Source organism: Pinus tabuliformis, chromosome 9, assembly GCF_031772625.1.
Source record: "Pinus tabuliformis cultivar Carrire ecotype Pingquan chromosome 9, CPIR1, whole genome shotgun sequence".
Taxonomy (NCBI): Eukaryota; Viridiplantae; Streptophyta; class Pinopsida; order Pinales; family Pinaceae; genus Pinus; species Pinus tabuliformis.
In genome coordinates this window covers 70,292,043-70,312,152 of record NC_142307.1, presented here as the reverse complement: position 1 = coordinate 70,312,152, position 20,110 = coordinate 70,292,043, and the positions used below count along the sequence as shown (strand labels likewise).

At 41.5% G+C, this 20,110-nt stretch overlaps 1 protein-coding gene across 2 annotated transcripts in view; it reads left to right on the top strand.

Moving 5' to 3' along the window:
- The first annotated feature begins 8,250 nt into the window (after positions 1-8,250).
- The window catches only part of LOC149147151 (syntaxin-31-like), a 294,644-nt gene continuing 282,784 nt past the window's right edge, over positions 8,251-20,110 (top strand). For both annotated transcript variants that reach the window (XM_089445931.1, XM_089445930.1), the window contains exon 1: positions 8,251-9,063. In XM_089445931.1, coding sequence (XP_089302057.1) covers positions 8,826-9,063 — 238 coding nt within the window. In that variant the 5' untranslated portion in view covers positions 8,251-8,825. The remainder of the gene's footprint in view (positions 9,064-20,110) is intronic.

The window sequence follows — 20,110 nt, the reverse complement described above, 5'->3', positions numbered from 1 at the left end:
TGGAGCAGCGAAACCCTAGAATCCAAAGCTCTGATACCAAATGTTATGAAACCAGCTCACAAAAAGATAGAAAAGATAGATCGACGCCTTAGAAATAAGCCTTTTCGAGGTGGCAACCTCCTTTACATAAACAAATGAATAATTCTTAGATGATTCAAATAACAAAACCTCCTTTCTATATATAGGAGTATAAGGGGTCACAATATAACCAAAGCCGATCTAACAATAATAATATAAAGGCACAAAAATAACAATAGTGGGATTCTATGGGGCACAATAATAACAATATGGGGTGATCCGGATTTAAACAGGAACGCAATAAAATACAGAGATAACCATAAAGACAGATATGCAGCAGAAATAATACCTCATTTCATTACTGTAAAATACTGAAATATGCATACAAACAAAAATGGAAATAAACCAGCTAGGGCGATGGTAGCTTATCTCTGAGAAGAGATGTGGTGGCTACATGCCTCTGAACTGTCTTACAATGAGGCTCGAAGGCCTATTTATTGTTGAGAAACAATGGAAAACCCTTCACATTCCAAAACCTACTCCTAGAAGATGAAACGCCAAATTGTGGGCCCCGTTTTTGGGTAGGTTGGTACATCAACTTCCCGGGGTCGCGAATTGGTCATACTATCTCCGTTTGACGTGCATGATAGCCCGTTGGAAAGATCTCTCCGAGGACTACGACGAAAAAGACGATTTTTAGAAAGAAAAATCGCTGGCGGTAGATTTCCCAAAAAACGTCGTTTAGGGCCTCAGAACGGCTCCTGAAGTTTAGGACCCGAAAAACTGCTAAAAATAGTAAATTGTGCTATAATTAAGGAAATTGAAAAAACTGTAAGAAGCGCTAGAGGGGATCCAAGTGGAATTAGCGGGTGGCCACCAATATCCACCTGGATCATTCCTCCCCCCTTAGGAAGCAATGGTCCCCATTGCGTTGAGTTCCTCCATGAGATGAGGGAACTTCTGCTGCACTTGGTCCTTGGTGAGCCACTTGCCCTGGTGAAGGAGTTGTCCTGCTTTGACAACTCGATATAGTTGGATATTCTGTTGGCGAGTATGCTTGATCTGTGTGTCCATGATCCGATCAGTTGCAGCTTGTTCCATGCAAGCTGGATTTAACTCTGTGGGTGTGAGTTGTTCTGCAATGTCGGACGTGTCTAGTAATGGTGGAAAGTATGGCCGAAGGCGGTCGACATTGAACACCGGGTGCAGGCCAAGGAATGGGGAAATGCTGAGCTCAAATGCATTGTCTCCCATAGCCTTGGTAATGGTGTAGGGGCCATATTGGAGTGGTATGAGTTTCCGATAGGCTCCGGTAAGGCGTTCCTTTTGCAAATGCAACCAGACTTTGTCGCCCACTTGAAACTTGTGTGGCACCCGATGTTGATCATGTCGCTGCTTGTACTTGGCATTTGATTTCTCCAGAATGTCATGGACCTGCTGGCGAATATGTTGGATGTGCTCAATGAAGCTATTTGCCTTATCTGTTTCAGACTGGACATGAGCAGAATCTGCGTGAGTAGCTGCAAATGGCATGGCCACATCAATGGGACATAATGGCTGGAATCCCAATCCCACCTGAAAAGGGCCGTGGCCAGTCGAGCTATGGAGATCCCGGTTGTAGCTGTGCTGAACATAAGGGAGGCTCTCGTCCCATGTGCATGGATGCTTTGAGTTGTACATGCGCAGAATGTGTACGATCATCCTGTTGACGACCTCAGTCTGGCCATCAGTTTGAGGATGGAAGGCTGTGGACTTAGTGAGTTTGGTGTCCAGCATCGACCAGAGGCTAGACCAAAATGTACTGAGGAACCTGCTGTCCCGATCTGAAATGATAGAATGTGGGATCCCAAAGTGTACCCATACTCGTTCAAAGAAGAGTTTAGCAGTGGCTTCTGCTGTGATATTCTTCTTGCAGGCCGCCATAATGGCCATCTTCGAGAACCTATCGACGACCACAAAAACACGGTCATTTCCATGCCTAGTGGAAGGGAGGCCTGACATGTAATCCATGGAGATGGATTCCCAAGGTTGACTAGGGGTAGGCAGCGAGGTATAGAGGCCTTGCTTCTTGATGGTCGGTTTGGCAATGGCGCAAGTAGTGCATGATCTGATGTACTTCTCGACATCCTGTCGAAGATTCGGCCAATAGAAATATTTCTGCAGTACTGCCACCGTTTTTTCGACCCCAAAATGCCCAACGGCTTGACTGCAGTGTGCTTCCCAGATCATCTTGGCACGCTCGCTTGAAGGAACACAAAGGTGACCCAGGTGGCATAACAGGTCGTCCTGGAGGTGAAAATCTGGAACATGCTGACCCTCCAAGAGTGTCTGGTATGTGTGGCCGAATTCCGGGTCGCTTTTGTAGAGCAGTGGCCAATCAGAAGTCTCGTGCCCACAAGAGTTGAGCACGTGGTTAATGCCATGATCGGTGGTCGACTGAGGCAATCTGCAACATTATTGGTGCTGCCCTTCTTATACTTGATATTCAAATGGAACTGTTGCAGGTATGTGGACCACTTCTGATGGCGATCATTCTGCAATTTCCCTTGGGTCTGTATGAACTGCAGGGGTCAGTGGTCTGTGTGGATGACCGTTTCCTTCCCCAAAATGTAATGCTTCCATTGTCGGCAAGCCTGCACAATGGAATACATCTCTTTGTCATAAGTGGGATACTTCCGTACTGTGTCTGAAAGTGTCTCACTGTGATATGCCACTGGATGCCCGTGTTGAGTAAGGACTGCCCCAATAGCATAGTCAAAGGCATCTGTCTCGACCTCAAATGGTTGTTGCAAGTCTGGTAATGCAAGAACTGGTGTTGTGCAGAGTCGATCTTTCAACTCTGTGAATGCCTTCTGTTGAGATTCAGACCAAAAAAAAATTGCTTTCGCTCCTCCCTTGGTGACCTGACTCAAGGGCCAAGTGATATGAGAAAATCCCAACACGAACCTGCGGTAGAAGTTGGCAAGGCCTAGAAAGCTGTGAAGCTCTGTCAGAGTGGTTGGAGATGGCCAATCCCGAATGACTTGGAACTTGGCTGGATCCACATGCACCCCCCGTTCATCAATAATGTATCCCAGATACTGAACCTGGGTCATGCCAAAAGTGCATTTCTCCAAATTGGCACATAACTTGTGTTGTCGCAGTGTTTGGAGAACCTGTCGGATGTGGTGGAGGTGCTCTTCCCAAGTCTTGCTAAAGATCAAGATGTCATCCAAGTATACCACTACAAATGAGTTGGTGAATGGCCGCAAGATGTCGTCCATTAGCCTCATGAAGGTTGCAGGAGCATTCGTCAATCCGAAAGGCATAACCAACCATTCGAAAAGGCCCTCCTTGGCTTTAAAGGCAGTCTTCCACACATCGGAGGGTTTGATTGGTACCTGGTGATATCCTGACTTCAAATCGATCTTGCTGAAATATTTTGCCCCCTTTAGTTGGTCCAGGAGGTCATCAATCCGTGGGATTGGGTACCTATTACGGACAGTGATCTTGTTCAGCGCCTGATAGTCAATACAGAGTCTCCAAGTCCCATCCTTCTTTTGTACCAGCACGATTGGGCTCCCACAGGGCGATGAACTCGGACGGATGTGACCTTTTTGTAGCAGCTCCTGAATCTGCCTCTTGATTTCATCGTTCTCCAGAACATAGCGCCGATAGATTGGTCCATTGGGCAGCGACGAACCTGGGGTCAGATCAATGGAGTGCTTGACTTGACAGTGCAGAGGAACCCCTACGGGGGAGGTGAAGATGTCCTCATACTCCTCCACGACCTTGTCCATCTGTAGTTGTCGTGCTGAGGGGCCCTGTCTGGAGGTTGTGGCCACTGTCTTCTTCTTTTCTTGAGGGCGTATCATCAGGAAAACAAACTTCCCGGTTTTGGAAATGAGCTTACTGCATTGTTTTGCAGTAACCAAAGAGATGGCGGTAGGCGGTGCTACCTCTGGTATCCTGTACAACTTATTTCCCAAAGTAACAATAACAGCACGGGGCCTTGACTCATACACAACATGTCGCTTCCACAAGTATGGTTGTCCTAATAACACATCACAAACTTCAAGGGGAGCAATGTCACACAATACCTCATCCGTGAAGGGCTTGATGTTGTATGGAAGGCGACACTGTTGGCTCACGCGAAGATCCCGTCCATGGTGCAGCCACCCAATGGTGTATGGTTGTGGATGTGCTGTGGTCGGTAAGCCCAGCCGTTTCACGACCTCTACCGAAATGAGGTTCTTTTGGCTCCCGCTGTCGACAATGAACTGTAGCGGGGAGCCCTTTACCCACATCTGGCAGTGGAAGAGACGCTCCTCCTCCTCCGGATCTTCAGGTTCCTCCTTCTGGATCTTCGTGGTGGCAACGGTGGCGTTGGGCTCCGCATCGATAATCTGCTTCCCTTTGTCATTCCCCTTATCGGGTTCTGACTCAGAGTCAGAACATGCTTCTGATTCTGAAACCTTTAGCTCGGCCACCAGTGACTGCTTGGCCCGACACTCACTTGTGTTGTGAGTGGAGCTCTTATGGAACTCACACCACTTTTCGGTGTCCTTTTTCGGCTTCGCGGCGTTGTTCTTTGCTTGCAGCTTTGGCGGGTTGTCTTGGGCCGCCCCGCCTTGGCTTTGTCCTTTGTTCTGCGGTTTGGGGGCACCTTTCCCTTGTTTCGGATTCGCAGACCCAAAGTCTCGCTTCTTCTGTTTAAACTTTTGCTCGACCTTGACGGCATATCGGTATGCCGTGCCGAGCGAGGAGATGTTCAGGAATTCTATTTCTTCTTGGATGTACTTGTGCAGGCAACCACGATATTTGAGTACCAAATGCTGCTCTGTATCCTTGATACCCAACTTTGTGCGAAGGTTATGGAAAATATTGGTAAACTCTGGTACGTCTTGGTCCCTTCCCTGCCGTAGCGTGGTCCACTTTATGTATTGATCCTCATAGCTTCCGACAGGGTAGTACTGCTCCTTGATGGCATCTCGGAATGAATCCCAAGTCGGTGCGACTGAAAATAGTGAGCCTGTACTTTCATCCTTTTGCTCGCAGTAGGTTTCCCACCAATCCTTGACATGGGGGGCTGCTTTGAGAAGAGCAAAAATAATCTTTTCCCGACTGGAAAAATCATGAACAAAAAAATAACCCTCTAGCACATTTAACCATTTATCGACGGCATCTGCGTCTATCTGACCCTCGAATATGGGGATTTCAAAATTAACTTGTACCTCAAATGGTGTGGCGTTTCCAGAGTTGCTGTTAGAAGCCGATGCGTCACCCCTGGGTAGCCGCTGAAGGATTTGGGCAAAGTTGTCCATCATCGCGTTCCTTTGTCGCTCGAGGACTTCTTCGAGCAAGATTTTGATAGGATCTCCTGCCCCCTCGTCTTTCTTTTCATCTGCCATGGGAGGCCGTCGGGATTTGCGAGGCTGGTCTTGCAAAGGTTCGACCAGTTCAAGCCCTAACTCCTTATATCCCGACCTCGTTGGGGACATGCAAAGAAAAACAGAGAAGAAAAGCAAACCGCTCTGATACCACTGATCCGGATTTAAACAGGAACGCAATAAAATACAGAGATAACCATAAAGACAGATATGCAGCAGAAATAATACCTCATTTCATTACTGTAAAATACTGAAATATGCATACAAACAGAAATGGAAATAAACCAGCTAGGGCGATGGTAGCTTATCTCTGAGAAGAGATGTGGTGGCTACATGCCTCTGAACTGTCTTACAATGAGGCTCGAAGGCCTATTTATTGTTGAGAAACAATGGAAAACGCTTCACATTCCAAAACCTAACCCTAGAAGATGAAACACCAAATTGTGGGCCCCGTTTTTGGGTAGTTGGTACATCAACTTCCCGGGGTCGCGAATTGGTCGTACTATCTCCGTTTGACGTGCATGATAGGCCGTTGGAAAGATCTCTCCGAGGACTACGACGGAAAAGACGATTTTTAAACAGAAAAATCGCGTGGTAGATTTCCCAAAAAACGTCGTTTAGGGCCTCAAAACGACTCCTGAAGTTTAGGACCCGAAAAACTGCTAAAAATAGTAAATTGTGCTATAATTAAGGAAACTGAAAAAACTGTAAGAAGCACTAGAGGGGATCCAAGTGGAATTAGCGGGTGGCCACCAATATCCACCTGGATCATGGGGACAATAGGGGCACAACAATAACAATAAGGGATACAACGACAATAGTAATGGGGAACCACTAGTATTATAGGGACGTAACATTCCCAAGCTTCTTTAGGTTTTTTCCACCGTCTTGTTTCACGCCGAAGTTGATGTGAGTTGGTCTTTAATTGAGAAATAAGAACCTTTGCCCTCCACAGAATGCTAGCTCCAATGAACTCTATTTGTTGTAGATCACACGTAGGGTTGAATTCCTCAATGTAGTACTTCTTCTTTCTACCCAACTCTTTTCCCCATACCCTTTTATGAAATTTCTCCATAACAAAATTCTTTAGCTCCTTGCTATTTGTGGGACAGACATTGAGGTAGATACTCCATTTTTGCATCCATGTGTAGTTTTGTTTCATCCATGTTATCTTTCTTTCACTCATGCCTTCATTGAAGATAACATTAGGCCATCTACCTACTCTCATTTTCTCAAATCTTTTTAGATATTTTATGAGCCGCACCATAGTAGTTGCTTCGATGGGAGTTGCTCTTGTTTCACTCAACATTATCTCATAAGGTATTGAACTTTTTTATTTTGAACTTGCTCATGATCAAGCGTTTTTGGATTTTCTCAATTTGTTTCGATTTTGAGATGGGGGTGTTGCTAGCCCACAATTCACACCCATATAGCATCACCAGACAAGCTAGGAGTCCAAAAAGCACTTTAATCATTTTCCAATCCCATAACTTTGCCTCTCTACATCTGTTTTGAAGAGCATACAATGTTTTCCACCGTCTTAAAATTCTCTTCTTTATGCAGTCTTCCCAATTGAGTTTGTTGTTGAAATCAATCCCGAGGTACTTGTACTCATTTACTTCCTCAAGAATGTTGTCTTCAAATAAGGAAGTATGCTAGCTCTGCTTCCTATTATTAGAGAAAATCATTATTTTGGTCTTGCTAGTATTGACTTGCATCCCCACTTCTCTACAAAAATGCTCAAGGGCATATAAGTGCATTTGCGATCCATGGGCCGATTTAGAAATCAATACAATACCATCGACATATAAACGAAGCTTTATCACAAACTCCCCCAACCGAACACCATCTCCACCTTGCAGATTTAGCCACTCTTCCAATTTATCAATATATAAACAAAAAAGAGTAGGGGATAAAGGGCAACCTTGCTTGACACCAATGTCACTTCTAAAGTTTTATTAAATACTTGCTGAAGTTCTACTTCTGACGTTCATCTCTTCATAAAGTCTATGGACAACGACTCTATAATGCACAGGAATTTCAAGTTCTTCCATTTTATGCCACAACTTATCTCTAGGGATTGTGTCAAATGCTTTTTTGAAGTCAACAAAACAACAAAATACTTCTTTCTTGTCCTCCCAAACCTTGTAAACAATGTGTCTCAACGTGATACCATGATCCACTGTAGAATGCTTCGGCCTAAAACCTGCTTGTCCTCTTCCCCTCTTTTCTTTTACTTCTGCCCATTTACTGATTATGTTTTCTACCATGCTGCTGAAAAGCCTTGCAAAAAGGGATTGATCATAATGGTTCTATAGTTGGATGGATTATTATGTCTCCACTTTTAAAAAGGGGTATTGCTAGGCTACTTGTCGAGTCTCTTGGGAATCCTTGCTGAATGATGTTGTTGAATATTTCCATGATGTGCAGTGCAAAAGCATTCATTCCCCATTTTAGATACTCTGTTTGAAGTTTAACCAAGTCTTTTGCATTTCCTGTTTTCAGCGTCTTAATTCCATTCTCCACCTCCTGTAATGTGAAGAGCTTTGAAGTTGTGTTGATCCTAGGGGGCTCCACCTCAAATTCATTCTCATAGAGTTGCCTTGCATATTCAAACCATTGACTCACTGTAATATTATTTTCAATTTGCTTAGTCCTTGGTTACACTTCTTGCGAGAGAACTTTTTTAGATTATTCTTGCTTAAATATATTAACTCTTCTCGCCTTATTAACATGAATCATCACGTAAAATTTATTTAGCTTTCAAACTTTTGCTCTTTGCTTACGTGTATTGTCACTTTCCAATAAACCCATGTGACCGGAGATTTGAGTACAAACCACTCTATCGACTCTCGAACGTCTAAAAATAAGCGTGCAGAGTACAACCCTGTCTCACATGACTCCGCTCTTACCTATGTTTGCAAAAACATATATACAAAAGAAAGGGGTTTGAACTTTGAATCAAATCACCGGCAATGGAAATCCAATCAACTTGAATTTTGGGCTCGAGATCAAAATTAGGACCAGATTTTCAAGCATAATTCTCCGAAGACTGTCAATAATGAATTCAGACCCCCAACTTTTCTGGAAAAGGAAATGTTAGCCAATTTATAGCCATTTTGGTGCAGAATTTTGGCAATGGACGTAAATTTCCTGGTTGGTTATTCTCCTTTGATTCGATCAATTCATGCAGTTTGCACGCGTTCGTCTTACGCTTAAGCTTGTCAAGGGTTCCAAATTGAACAGCGACATTTTTTTCCGCTTTAAATTATCCTTATTTTCATAATCAGCAGATGCTGATAAGGGAATTGCGCTAATTTTCAAGCCATACTCCATTCGAAGGTCCCATGCAGAGGTTATATGGAAGATAATTTGCCTAGCTAACTATAGGTCCGTTGGGGAATCAGGACTGTAACAGGGGTTTCATTTACATAGTACATGGCTTTTTCCGGATCTTTGGCATCCTATAGGGATCGGACGTCCGAGTTCCAGTCATTGACAGAGAGATTGAGGAAGATTCAAACCCCTGGGAGTTCATCGGATAGCAATGGATTGGGAAATAGTGCGAAGATTTCTCAATCGGCAACCATTGTTCCATCGGATTTCAATAAAAGGGCTTCTAGAATCGGCCTTGGCATCCACGAGGCTTCTCAGAAGATTGCAAGACTTGCCAAGAGTAAGTTCCTATTTCTTGATTTAGGGGACAAATTATCAGCCATTGTTAACGAATGTTGATTTCTACTATGATGATCCAAGAGTAAGTTTATACAGTCTCTTAGTAGTTTCAGTGTCATGTGTTATGGGCCCTCCTTGCCTTGTGGTTGTTATCATGCAATGTCTATAATAAATGCAATTCCTACTAGAGTGACATGAATGTTTTCCTAATTGTGTGTCTTGGGTACGTGTTTTGTGAATAATCCTACATGCATAACAATTGTAGCTGGTTTACATGGCATTACTGATACTATAAGCTTTTCCAATTTAGATGCTACCTTTTGGTTTGTAAGTCCCTTGATTCATGTGAGAATATCGTTCCTCACTTTATTGCTGATATTGTGTATAGTTTTGTCACGTATTGGCATATCATGATGCTGGGGTTTTGCTCCATATTATGCATGGGTGTGTGTTATGAGTCTTCCCACATACATAAAAACTGTGAGACAATGGTGGTTTATAAGGCAAAAACTGTGAGACAATGGTGGTTTATAAGGCATCACTTGGACCAAAAGACAAAGGTGGTCTATAAGGCACTACCTGCACCAAAAGCTTTGCTAATTGGGAAGTTGGCTTTCGAGTGCAAGAGCCAAGTTCATGTGATAGCATCCTCCCCACTTTGGTACTAATATCGTTGGTAGTTTTAGTGTTGTGTCTCGTGGGCCTTGTTTAGCTTTTCGTTGTTATCCATGAAATGCCAATAAGAATTGCAAATCTTAGTACTACAATGGCATATCCCTATGTTGGTATTTCATTCCACTTTCCTTATTGTGTGTATATGTGTTATGAATGATCACATATGCATATCTATTATGAGATGGAGGTAGTTCACATGGCATTACTTGCATCAAGAGCTTTGTTGATTCGATAGTTGGCTTTAGGTGCAAGTCCATGGATTGATGTGATGACATTCTCTGTCATTTTATTATTGACATTGTTGATGATTTTAGTGTCATACTTTGGGTGCTAAGTTTTAGGAAATGTGCCTTAGGGGCAGTATCATGAACAACAACATATGGAAGCGTGTTTGGTACAACTTGAACCATGTTTCATATGGCTTAAAACATGTCTCAAGGCAGAAGGCAGAGCCATAGGTCTAGACAACTTGTTTTCAAAACAGACAATTTTTGACCAAGAGTTTGATTGGGTTTGACAAGAAGTGCTAGTAATCACTGGTAATTTTATATTCTTAAAGTAAAAGTTGTCATTCTCCTTTATATTTCCTTTTCTACCATTTCACTTAAATTTTTAATAGTACCATAATTTGTTTTCGGATGTTTGAGAGTGGTTTCAACCTTATTAGATTTCATATGGAGAGAGTAGAATTTCATATCCCATTCAAAATTCAGTAGACTTAATAGTTTCTAGGACTTTAGGATTAGTAGGATTGCAGTGTTTCCATTGGATTCTATCATGTTTGGGGGTATGGATATGGCATTTAATCAAGAGCACCAAGCCCTCTATGTACTCTAATGCTAGTTTTGTTGGTCGTTGAACTCCTCTATCACGGCCTTAGAAAAATGTATCATTTACTCAAATCTAAAATCACTAATTAGCCATTTTAAGCTTTTTTTCTACCATATTTTAAATCTTGTATCAAGTAGTTGTTAGGATATTCCGACACATAGGATATAGTTAAGTTCAACTTGGTCTAGTATAGAGTTAGGTTAGAGTTAGGTAAAGTGTGTTTCTTTACTGTTGTACATTTTGTAACTTACAATCCGACGGTCACGATATGTAGTGATCCGACGGTTCACTCTCACCTCGGTATTACCGACACTTGATCCGTGGCTTGACACCCGATTGGTCCATGAGTTCTATTTAAAGCGCATGGAGGGTCATTGTTCGGGTAATCCGTGCATGAGAGAAGCTTATGTAAATTTTCATTCTTTGATTAATAAATTGCCTGTAGTACCCACGTTGGGACAGGCCGTGGACTGTTTCCCTCCTTGCACTCTGAGGGTTTTAACCACGTCAAAAATACTGGTGTATTGATTTGAGATCTGGTTGTGAACGGTGTCCTTTTGGTATTCTTTCTGTGGAACTTACCCTGTAAATTCCTACATGGTATCAGAGCTATTTGAGGGCCGCGTCCGTTGGTGATCCAAATCTGAAGCCGGTAGAACTGCATGCGGCTGTCGTTTCCTAGATCTGCTGTTTCTGACTGCTTTCGGGCCGAGAGGACTGCTCTGTTGCGTTCGGAGCATCTGTTCCAGTGAGGAACCCCTTTCGTTTCACTCGAAAAGGTTTCCGGTAGCCCTAGCTGCGTCATTTTTCAGATCGGGAGATATACATTGTTTCTTTTGCAGTTTACTGTTATTTTCTCTCTGCTTATTTCGGTCTCAGTTTATTTAGCCTTTTTTTTTAACCAGATCTATACCTTTCATTTCTGCGTATGCTCTTTGCCCTGCGACTCTGTGCGATCTGGGCAAATCAGAAACAGAAAGGAAGGATTTTTCTCATGCGTATGCTCTTTTCCCTGCACCTTAGTGTGATCTCGGAAAATCAGAAACATTGAGAAAAATATTTAGTTTTTCGGCTAAAGCTAACTTTGAGATTTTTTTTAAAAATTTCTAGTTTTTTGGCTAAAGCTAACTTCGAGCCGCAAGGTTCGTTTTTCTTTGCATATTCGTGTTGGGTTTTGTGTTTTGTGTTTTGTAGGGAAAAAGAGCTTTCTCAAGGCAAGCACGCAAACCAAGGCCCCCCCCCTCTCTCTCTCTCTCTCTCAAATTTTTTGTATAGATCAATTGGTTCAAAGCTATTTTAAGAGAGTAGAGGTCTTGGGTTCAAGTCTCCATTTTGTGGGGGCGGATTTTTTCATTTCTGCACATTCGCGCACTTTGCCGGCAACGTCAACAAATTTTTTTCAAAAAGCCATAACTTCTTCATCCGGAAGCCTTTTTCAGAGCCGTTTTTTTTAAAACCGCCTATCTTTTCGAGATCTATCCGTTGGAACACTTATTTTCAGCATCTTCAGCTTCAGTTTTTTTTTAAATGGAAAGTCCATGCCAAGTCATTCTTGACAGCACTAACTACTTCCAATGGGTAGAATACATGGAAGATTTACTTAGAAGTAAAGGTCTCTTCAGAATAGCCACAAACCAAGAGAAGAAACCAAAAGATGAAGACAAGGCGGCAAAATGGGAAAATAGACAAGATCAAGCACGTGGTTTGATAGGGATGTCTATTTCTCCTGATCTTAGATTCCACATTGCAGGACTTGAGACTCCTCATGAAGCATTAGAAAAACTTGCTAAAGTTTTTGGGATTAAAAATGAAATTAGAGCCCATCAACTTGAAAATGAGCTGCTTACTTTGGATCCTAATAATTTTTCTTGCATTGAAGATTTCTTGTCCAAATTCAAGACCCTTAGATATCTCTTGGAAGGTGTTAAAGTTAAGAAAGAAGATGGTAACCTTATTTATTCCATCCTTACTAAGTTGGGACCAGCCTACTCTGTATTTGTTTCCACTTTCCATTCTACAAGGGAAGCTTTCATTTGTCAAGGACAAGACTACAAGGCCCCTTCCTTTGACTCCTTTTGTGATTCCTTAATAAGAGAACAAGAAAAACTCTTACACCTTGGTCTTCTTAATCTTGGAAACTCTTCCACGAAAGCGTTAGCCGCCCAGCAGCAACCAAATTCAAAGAATCCTAAGAAGTCATATCCTCAAAAGAATGGTCCTAAACCATCTCAGCCTCAAAATGAAAGATCATTTCAGCAAAATGATAAGACCAATAAAAACAAATGGAAGAAGACTGATAGACATTGTAACTTTTGTAATCGAGATGGCCACTTAGAATCTAAATGCTTTAAGAAGATGGAAGCCTTGGAAGCCGCAATGAAGAAACATAACATCCATGTGGAGCCTACTTCAACTTCAACTTCCGGAATGGCACTTTCTGCATGTCATTGTCAATCATCTCAGTCTGGTTATGCATTAAATGTATCTTCTTCTTCTTCTCATTCTCATGAGTGGCTCATTGATTCTGGAGCCTCTTGTCACATGGCCAAAAACCAAGCCATGTTTTCTTCTTTAAATGATTGTAACACCAAAAATATATATATTGGTGATGATAGATCTCTTAATGTTGTAGGGACTGGAACTGTTCATCTAGACAATGGTCAGTTTAATGATGTATTATGTGTTCCAACCTTATCCTGCAACCTTCTATCTGTCTATCAGATAACTCATTCAGGTGAAGGTAAAATTGTTGAATTTTCACCTCATGATGTTGTAATCAAGGATCTAAAAGATCCTAAACAGATTCTAGCTACTGGTCTTGCTGATGATTCCAAAAGGTTGTATAAGTTTCACAACTTTGGGTCATCCAATCTTCCCTCAGTATTTGTTGCTCATAATGATGAAGTGAGCAAACTTTGGCATGAGCGATTTGGTCACTTAAACTATCGCTCCCTTCAGCATCTATGTAAAGAAAATATGGTGACAGGTCTTCCTATGGTATCTTGCAGAGATGGTGTTTGTTCCGGATGTGTACTCGGAAAACATCATCGGGACAGTTTTGACAAACGTGCCTCTTGGCACGCCTCAGCCCCTTTACAGCTTGTGCACAGTGATTTATGTGGTCCTCTTCCTGTTGCTTCATTCTCTGGCTGCAAGTACTTCTTAACTTTCATTGATGATTTCTCCAGACGCACTTGGGTATACTTCTTAAAACTCAAGAGCGAAGTATTTAACACTTTTTTGGCCTTCAAAGCCTTTGTTGAAAAACAATCTGGACATCAAATTCTTAAGCTAAGAACTGATAATGGTGGAGAATATGTTAAAAACACATTCATCAACTTTTGCACCGAAAATGGAATTCAAATGCAACATACTGTTCCATACACTCCACAAAAAAATGGTGTAGCTGAAAGGAAAAATCGCACCTTAAAGGAAATGGCTAATTGTATGCTGCAATCTAAAGGACTCAGTCTTAGTTTTTGGGCCGAAGCAATTAATTGTGCAAATTATATAATCAATCGCACTCCTACTAAGGTTCTAGAGAATATCACTCCAGAAGAAGCTTGGAGTTCCATTAAACCAGATGTAAGTCACTTTCGTGTGTTTGGAAGTGAAGCATGGGCCCATATTCCAGATGAAAAGCATAAAGCTTTAGAACCTAAGAGTGAGAAATGTACTTTTGTTGGATATTCTGAAGATGTAAAAGGTTATAGACTTATTCCATTTAAGTCCAAAAATGTTATCATTAGAAGAGATGTAAAATTTGATGAAAATAAATCGGCCTGCGAGCCTAGTCCGGCGGATGTGCCACCTCTTCCTATCTCTTCTACTTTTGAAAACCTTTCTTCTTCAGATGATGAAAGCGAGGATGATAATCCTCCCCCACCTTCTCAGGATCCTCAACTTCCAAGATGGGTCCGTGCTACTCGGGATGCAGCAGGTGATCTTGCCGGTGATCCTACAGATCAGCGACGTACACGTTCTCAGTTTGAAAGAGCCTCTTCTTTACTGGCTCAAGCTCCAGTAAATCATGATCCTGACACTTTTGCAGAAGCTTCAGGCCATCCACATTGGGAAGCAGCTATGAATGAAGAATATCATTCATTAATGACAAATGATACATGGGATCTTGTTCCTCTACCAAAGGGACGCAAACTTGTTAGATGTAAATGGGTTTACAGAACCAAGTATGGACCAGATGGGAAAGTTGATAAACATAAAGCTCGTCTCGTTGCTAAGGGCTTTTCACAGGTTGAAGGCATTGACTACACTGAAACCTTCTCCCCTGTTGCCAAAATGAACTCTATCCGCCTTGTTCTTTCCCTTGCTGCCTCTTTAAAATGGGAAGTCCATCAGATGGATGTTAAATCTGCCTTCTTGCATGGGGACTTGCAGGAAGAAATCTATATGGAACAACCCATTGGCTTCATACAAACAGACTCCAGCCTTGTTTGTCGACTTAAGAAATCCCTTTATGGCCTCAAGCAAGCTCCTCGGGCTTGGTATGCCAAAATGGATAGCTTTCTTTTAGAATCTGGCTTTTCTAGGTGTCATTCTGACAATACTGTCTACACCAAGAAAGTGGGCAACTCTCTTATCATCCTTGTTCTTTATGTTGATGATCTTATTCTTACTGGTAGTGATCCCAACCTTATAAACCATGTGAAGTCCAACCTTAAAAAGAAATTTGAAATGACAGACTTAGGACATTTACACTATTTTCTCGGTCTTCAAGTCTTGCAATCCCAAGAGGGTATTTTCCTTTCCCAGTCCAAGTATGCTTGTGATATTCTTCGTCATTTTCACATGGAAGACTGTAAGCCAGCCCCTTCTCCCTTTCAGTCTGGAGTCAAACTTTCAGTCTCTTGTACTTCTCCTGAAGTTGATGCTACCTTATACCGTCAACTTGTCGGAAAACTCTTGTATTTAACCCATACTCGTCCTGATCTTTCCTTTGCTGTTGGCCTTGTTGCTCGTTTTATGCAAAACCCCCGTGAAAGTCATTGGAAAGCAGCTAAAAGAATACTTCGTTATGTTCGAGGTACAGTACAGTTTGGGATTCATTACAGTGCCAAAGCAACTCCTCTGTTAGTTGGTTTCACTGATTCTGATTGGGCTGGTGACCCTGATGATCGGAAGTCTACTGCCGGTTATGTCTTCACTCTTGGTTCAGGACCTATTACATGGGCTTGTAAGAAACAGGTTGCCATTTCTCTTTCGTCAGCAGAAGCAGAGTATCGTGGTGCCGTGGAAGCTAGTAAGGAAGCCTTGTGGCTTCGTCAGATCCTATCAGAGTTTGGCTTTGAGCAGCAGCATCCAACCACACTTTGGTGTGATAATCAAAGTGCCATTCAGCTATGCAAAGATCCAGTCCAGCATCAGCGCAGCAAACACATTGAACTACATATGCACTTCATCAGAAAGCTCATTCATGACCATGTTCTTGAAGTGCAATATTGTCCAACAGATGATCAGGTTGCAGACATCTTCACAAAGGCTCTCACAGAGGCGAAGTTCACTAAACTTCGATATATGCTTGGAGTTCAGGAAGTTGTCACTAAGGGGGGATAGGCTCTAGTGCCTCCTTCCTTCTCCTATTGTGTCATATTTGTAAATCCTTCAATCCTATCCCAAGTTGTTCTTAAGGGGGGATGTTAGGATATTCCGACACATAGGATATAGTTAAGTTCAACTTGGTCTAGTATAGAGTTAGGTTAGAGTTAGGTAAAGTGTGTTTCTTTACCGTTGTACATTTTGTAACTTACAATCCGACGGTCACGATATGTAGTGATTCGACGGTTCACTCTCACCTCGGTATTACCGACACTTGATCCGTGGCTTGACACCCGATTGGTCCATGAGTTCTATTTAAAGCGCATGGAGGGTCATTGTTCGGGTAATCCGTGCATGAGAGAAGCTTATGTAAATTTTCATTCTTTGATTAATAAATTGCCTGTAGTACCCACGTTGGGACAGGCCGTGGACTGTTTCCCTCCTTGCACTCTGAGGGTTTTAACCACGTCAAAAATACTGGTGTATTGATTTGAGATCTGGTTGTGAGCGGTGTCCTTTTGGTATTCTTTCTGTGGAACTTACCCTGTAAATTCCTACAGTAGTTTCTTCAAAATTGGATGGTGTTGACTAATGTTTCTAAAGGATTGAGAGATTGAATTACAGATTTAAGGGGTAGAGTCTCCCGTCCTTTGAAAAGCTTTGGGTTTTTAGCGAGCCAAATTACCTATACTGTGTCGAGCAGTAGAGCTCTCATCTTCTTTGTGTCCTTGTTTGTATATTGGGACCTAAAGGCTTCTTCAGTACTTCCTCCTTCCAATGCTTTTCTTAGCCCTATCCAATGTCATCAGGAGCGGTTTGAACTGGCTGGTTTGACCGTTTTGAGGCAAAAACCAGTTTCGACCGATGACTTGAACCGTTTTTGGCCGGTTTAGTACGAAATTGGTCGGTTCAATACCCAACCAACCAGTTCAGTAATGGATACCGAATCAACCATTTTCACTGAACTGGCTGATTCGGTAAAGTCACAGAGAACACAACAAGTGGGGCCTATTTTGCTTTCTTCCTTTTATTTTTTGTCTTAGCTGGGCACTAGACCACAATAGGTGCCTAATATTCAAGCCCATGGCCCTACTATTGCTATGAAATTCATGGTAATGTTAAATTCTTAAAGTAAAAGTGACATTCTCCTCTATCTTTCATTTTTATCTTTTTACTTAAATTTTTAACATTACCATGAAATGACATAGTATGTTTGAGAGTGGTTCCGACCTCATTGGATTTCATATGGAGAAAGTAGAATTTTAGATCTCACTCAAAATCCAGTGGAATTAACAGTTTTTCAAGATTTCAGGATTGGGGGGAATTGCAATGTTTCCATTAGATTTTGTCATGTATGAGGGTATCGAACTGACATTGAATCAAGAGCACCAATCCCTCTATGTACCTTGATGTTAGTGGCATTGATTGTTGAACTCCTCTATCATGCTTCTTCTAAAAATGTACCCATCACTCAAACAAAATCTTGAGTTGACATGCTAACCATTTTTATCTTATTTTAATGTTTATAGGGTGTTATTGATGATGAAGATCCCAATGTAGGAAAATATTTTGATGATATGTAGGTATTTGTTGTAGCATGATTTTTTTTGGATGTTAGAGGCCATCTAGGGCTTGTTTTTGTGATGTATTTTTGTTTCAAAGATGGGTTGCACTCGATGTTATTTTGGTTATGTGCACCCTCACATGCTCTATAAATGAGAACTTTTGCTTATTTGTGTATAAATGGTTTGGATTCATATGGATGCACATGAATATATGTGGTTTTATTTAAAATTCGAATATTTTATGTGTTTTTGGTTGACTGGGTTTCTGGTCTTTTGTTTTTACCAGTTTTGGTCCGGTTCTAACCGATTCCCGGTCAGGGGGGTCTACCGGTTCGATGACCGGTCTGGTTTTAATAACATCAGGACCAACTGCCCAATAACCAAATTATCTATAGTCCACTAATATTGTTGTCCGAACAAAAGAAATCAAATTGTGCCGAGTATTGTGATAGCTAATTTCTCTAATTATATAAACAAAACTTGGACTGCTTTGTAAGCTCACTGGCCTCAAAAGAGGGTCACAATAGACTCGACTGTCTTCCAGAGGTACTCACAGCTTCATACATCCAGTTTCCATTCTTGAGATGCCCTATCCAATAACTAGTAGCTCCTTGGTGGCTTGCAACTTCAATAGGGTTGACTACTGTATTAGGCTTACTGTACTTGCTGCTACAACCAAAAATTCATCCTTGTGGCTTGGCCCTATGGTTGTAGCCTTGTAGCTCGGCCTTGTGGTTGCGGAAGTTTCCCATCGAATTTTCTCTAGGAGAGATATGTGGATTAAATAATCAGGTAATCTTCTAATTCAAGCTAGAGATGCTCCAAATTGTTACGCTGTGCCAAAACTTCAATTTGTTAGCGTCACCTTCAACTGGAAATAATACTGAGTTATTGCAATACCAAACATAATCAGATCCCACAATTTGCTAGACAAATAACAAAATATAAAGATAAAAAGACTAACCAGGGTGGAATCTTTCACCACTGAAATTAGTAGGGGAAAAAAGGGTCTTATCAGAGATCCTCATTTCCATCACACCTCCTTCACCCTCTCTTGGTAGATAAGTGCCTCTAAGTTAACCTTGTGTAGGGGTCGTATCCAACATATAGCCAAGGGCATCAACGATTAACACATAAAGACAAGGGGCTTATGGACACCCTTACTTGATAGGCCCATGTAAATGAATGTGGGGAGACAAAGTGTTGCTCACGAAAATAAAGGCTGAAGCACATGAGGACAAGGTGTTAATCATGCTAACACATCGCGGGCCAAAACCAAGACAAGTCAACATGTCTGTCATAAACATCCAATTAATACGATCATAAGCTTTTCCAAAGTCAATTTTCAGGAAGAGGGCTTGTTGCCTAGACAGTAGACTCCTTGGCCCACTCCATAGCCTCCCAAGTTGATGAAATTCTATCCAAAATTTTTCCCTTGAACAAATTTTGTCTACTCCCAACAGACAACTTTCTCAGTCACATCATGAATTCTTGTAGCTAGTGCCTTGGCCATAATTTTAGAAGTAATGCTTAATAAAGTTATTTGATTCCACCCAACAATAAAGTCTCTGGTAGTATTCTTCAGAATAAGCTTGATTAGACCTTAAGTGATCTTGAAAGTCTCCTTGAAGAGAAGACCCCATGACCTAAATGATGAAAGTCATCCCTATCTGTGTCCCACATCACCTTGTAGAATTTATGGATTTCTCATTTTGCATTGACAAGAGGGAAACAAAGAACCCTTTCTTAAAAAGCTACTCCTATAATCTATCTCGATTGCTAATTGATACTTGATGAGGAACCATTCTATAGCAAGTAAGCAAGTATCCTTAGCAGCCACAATCAAATTTGACAAAGGCTAAGAAGAAAATATATTATGAAAATTCTCACTAATTATAGAAAGGATCTCGTTTGGGTTCTCCTCAAGTGATCCATTAGCTCGACAAAGACCACCTTAATGATGTCAAGAATATGAAAAAGCATCTACAAGATTTTGAAGCTAAGAACAAGGATGGAGATACTAACAAAATAGTTGAAGGGAATACTACGAAAAATTTGAAGAGGAAATTTGCAAGAAGGTTGTAAAAGCCATAAATACAGATTGGGTAACATTATAAGTGAAATCTAGAATTAATGAAGGGTGTTAGAATTTGATGGATGACAACACATTGGTGCTTTAAATGAAGGCAAACAAGATTTAAGAAGGTCATTAGAAAATAGTTGAAGTTGAGCACCATCTTGAATATGTACATGTAAAATATGATGGTATTATCCTAAAGGCCACAACAATCAAAGACCAAGCACAGAGGATACGAAATTTCATTGTCTTTGAAAAAAATACTGATGATATGGGTGTGCAAAATAAAGTAAGCCCAATAAAGTTGGAACCATATCAACACAGTTATTACTGAGAAGGTTGGCAAG